This window comes from Acyrthosiphon pisum, chromosome X, assembly GCF_005508785.2.
Source record: "Acyrthosiphon pisum isolate AL4f chromosome X, pea_aphid_22Mar2018_4r6ur, whole genome shotgun sequence".
Lineage (NCBI taxonomy): Eukaryota > Metazoa > Arthropoda > Insecta > Hemiptera > Aphididae > Acyrthosiphon > Acyrthosiphon pisum.
Genome location: NC_042493.1, coordinates 43633457 through 43637583, shown reverse-complemented (window position 1 = coordinate 43637583; position 4127 = coordinate 43633457). Strand labels below are relative to the sequence as shown.

The 4127-nt window shown below is 37.7% G+C and overlaps 1 protein-coding gene across 1 annotated transcript; it reads right to left on the bottom strand.

Annotated features, from left to right (window-relative positions):
• Nucleotides 1-3040: 3040 nt before the first annotated feature.
• On the bottom strand, nucleotides 3041-3853 carry LOC100575579. Its single transcript, XM_008191533.1, has one exon. The coding sequence runs from the start codon at nucleotides 3851-3853 to the stop codon at nucleotides 3041-3043; it is 813 nt and encodes a 270-aa protein (XP_008189755.1).
• Nucleotides 3854-4127: the final 274 nt, after the last annotated feature.

Below are 4127 nucleotides of genomic sequence, written 5' to 3'. Positions count from 1 at the left end.
TTTTTATGATAAAAGTACGGAAATATAATACTTCAGTCGTAATAAACCCATCGCCGACTATCCCATATCTTCCCCCACCACTTTTCGTACATACACACGTGTACGAACGTTGAACGTCGTCGTCACTGACAGCGCAGAGTAGCTGTGCTCGGCGTACAGTCGTAACTGGTGAAGACGTGAACCGAAGTTTCACTTCACTTATCTGTGGTCTACTAAAATATTATTCTAATCTGACATCGTAGTGCGTAGTATATTTAATACATCGTTAATTAACCATATCGATTGGTAATTGGTATATTGTACCAATATTATATATATTATATTTTGATTTGTACTACACAAAATAGGTATAATATAATCTGTATAATATTTAAACGCGTTGTCGGCGGACAGAGCCACGGTAGTGATTATTAAATGCTGTACGTCTGTCGTCTACTACTTTATCCTAATCTGACATCATATAATATTATATTTTACGCACTACGCACTACGCAGTATATTAAATACATTGTTATCGATTGGTAATTGGTATTGGTATAGTGTATAAATATATTGATTTGTACGGCATTGTCGGCGTTAACGCGTTTTCGGCGGATAGAGCCGCGGTAGCACCGTTGTCGTTTTCACAATAGAAGTTATTAAGTAGTATTTAGAAGTTATTATTAAGTGATTATCCTACATATTATATTTATAGCTGCACGTGACGAAAACGTTTGCTTATATAAAATTTATGCCCACGTGCTGTAAATTATATGTACTTGGCCGCTTTGTCGTTGTCGTTGTCATTAAGTAGCGATAGTCCAGCGTTCGATAAAGGACCGGTAAACGGTTTCGGTATACCAGTGTAATATAAAACAGCTTTTTAGATTTTTCCGTGTTTGGTTTTTGTTGTTAGGAAGATTAATTTAACGTTGTTTAATTTAATTACCTAAGAAATGGCTAAAGAACTTCTTTTAGTGAATGGAGAACTTGAACAACATACTATTGTCCCCATTGTTGGCGATGGTGCCTATTTATTCCGAGCTCTTTCTTTTTTAATACATGGAACACAAGACAATGCGATGGAGGTGCGATCACTAATTGTTGGACATGTGGTGGATGACTGGACCAAGTTTTCAGTTATGACCCACAATAGAGATGGTGATAATTACTCAACGGCTAATGAATATTATGCTGATATGATAAAAAATGAAACTTATGGTGGGCTTTGTGAGTTTATAGCAGCAGAATGTATATTTCCATTTAATTTTAAAGTTGCGAAATTTGAAACCGCCTAAACTGTGCAATGGGACCAGGCTTAAAGTCAAAGTTTTACATCGCAATATAGTAGAAGCCACAATTTTAACAGGATGTGCAAAAGGGGAAACTGTGTTTGTACCACGAATCCCTTTAATTCCGAATGATCATCCGTTCGAATTTAAACGATTACAGTTTCCCCTGAAAGTCTGTTTTGCAATGACTATAAACAAGTCTCATGGCCAAACTCTTAAATTTGCAGGAATAGATTTGCGAGAAAACTGTTTTTCACATGGGCAGTTCTACGTAGCTTGCTCACGCATAAGCTCACCCAGTAGCTTGGTGATTTTGTCGCCTACTAATAGATCAGTGAAGAACATTGTCTACAAAGAAGTTTTGTAGATAACATATTGAAAAACTATTAATAAAACATTTATTTTGAACCTTTAGTGCTAAAATTTATCGTGAACAAAGCTTCTTCCGCCAAAAGCTATAACTTATAGAATAGGTTATGATAATAATCATTATCTTAAAAACTAAATTAATACGTATAAAATATTATTTCAAAAATCTTAATTAATTTAAATGTCAATAGATTTAACAAAATTTAATCTTGGCAGGATACATACATTTATATACTTGAACCCGGCAACGACGGGTAATTCAGCTAGTATTTTATATAAAGAAAGTTGGAACAAGAATAAAAAAAATACATTGCACATTTAGAGTTTAGATCGAGATTAATGGATGAGCTTATTGGGAATTTCTCATGCAAGAAAAAGAATACAAATTCCCCCCACGAACAAAGATATAAAAAAAACAAAAACTTTCCCTCACTCATGATTTTACAGGTGTTGATCATATGGCAAAATTCATGGATAAATATAGAAGATGCAAAATGTGTAGCACCAAAGCAAAAGAAAAAAAATCGAATATGATTTATATTACATGCGACATAACACTATGCAAACAATGTTTTGTATCCTACCATAAACCTACCTAAAACTGATTATACCTATTTTATTACTTTTTATAATTTATATGGAAAATTCCAGAAGTTTTTTATTTTATTAAAATGAGGTTAGTTATGTTTTATTTTATTAGAAATGTATCAGGTTGTTGATTTTTATTTTACTAAGTAAGTGTGAGGTAATCCGGTAACTGTGGACTGTATGATGGTTATCTTTACAATAAAAAGTCGTAGGTATTTGTTAATTTGCCGGGTGACGGCCTACTATTCCCCAAAAAAATAATAATAATAAAGGGATAAAAAAGTGCCGGCCGGCGTAGGGTTCTTAAAACTAATAACAATAACTCAACTTACGATAATATAATAATTAATGGATAATAATGAAAACTGTATCGGGTTCTATGGTGCTCCGTGATGCCGGTGATCATCGACAGTGAGATTCCTGGGTGGTGGTGAAACTGACGGTGAGGTACGGGTGATGGTGACGTTGACGGTGAGGTACGGGTGATGGTTACGTTAAGGTGCAATGGTTTCGGTAACAAAGAAAAACTAATACGTAGCTTTGCCCGTGAAGTAGGTAGGTACACAAAAAACATATAAAGTAAAAGGACAAGACAAATATCGCGATAACGCACCAACACCGGCAACTGGTCGCGAAACTCGGGTACGCGCAACTAACTGGTAACTGGTGACAGCTGATCGCAGCGGTGTAGTAAGGTAGGTCGGGTGGCAGCTTTTATTATCACCGTTTTGTTTCAGTATATGAGGTCTGAACACTGAACATACCGCCCACCTTGAAGGAGCGCACCTTCAAAAATTTTTTTTTCTTTTTTTTTATAGCGACAATGGACACAACTTGACTACCGGGCGGGTGAATATTTTTCCATTGGCAGTTCGTACTTTTGCTATCCGTACGACTCCATCGGGGCCTGGAAATATTTCCACCACTCGTGCAGTTTTCCAAGTGAGCGGAGGGGTAGGTTCCTTCAAGATTACCAGAGCTCCGAGACGTATGTTGACGGTTGCACGGTTCCATTTGGGTCGTTCTTGGAGAGTGTGTAGATATTCCCGGTGCCAACGATTCCAGAAATGATTCTGGATCTGTTGTATCAAAGCCCAACGATTGCGTGGTGTGACTGTTAGGTTATGACTTGCGTCTGTCATCGTGGGGATGGAAGGTATGGGCACCAGTGGTTCCATCGTAAGGAAGTGGCCTGCCGTCAGTGTTTTATAGTCACTGGGATCGGCAGACATGACACTGAGTGGTCGTGAGTTGAGTGTTGCCTCTACTTGATGAAGGCCTGTATTGAGCTCTTCATAGGTTAACACTTTTCCGTTGGTGATTCGGTGTAGTAGTGTCTTTGTTGATTTCACTGCGGCTTCCCACAGACCACCCATGTGTGGAGCGGCCGGTGGGTTGAAATGCCAGGTTATCTGGTGTGAGGTGAGGTGATTTACGAAGGTATCGTGACGAAGCATGTGATCAATATTTTGCAAGTATTTTTGGGTACCAACAAAATTCGTGCCGCAGTCACTATGTATGTCAGAACACCGTCCTCTTCGACTAATAAATCGGCTTAGTGCGGATATGAACAAAGGTGTGGATAAGTCAGACACCAATTCAATGTGGACGGCAGTGGTGGCCATACAAAGTTAGCACTCATTCTACTAAAAAAATTTCAGTTTCATCTCCAAGTATGGATGTTACTCCACCGTTTCCTACAGATTTAACTGGCGACTTACCTTCAAGCTTGTTCCTGAGTGTAGGGCGGTGTACATTAAATGTCTTGCTTGCTGTTGATGTATTCATTCCTAAGCAAAATTATTTTTACTATATTTATGTAATCAATGTCTACAACAATCTACCTTTTGTGAATTGCATCCAATGCTTGCTGAACTTTGGATGGAGAATATACACATC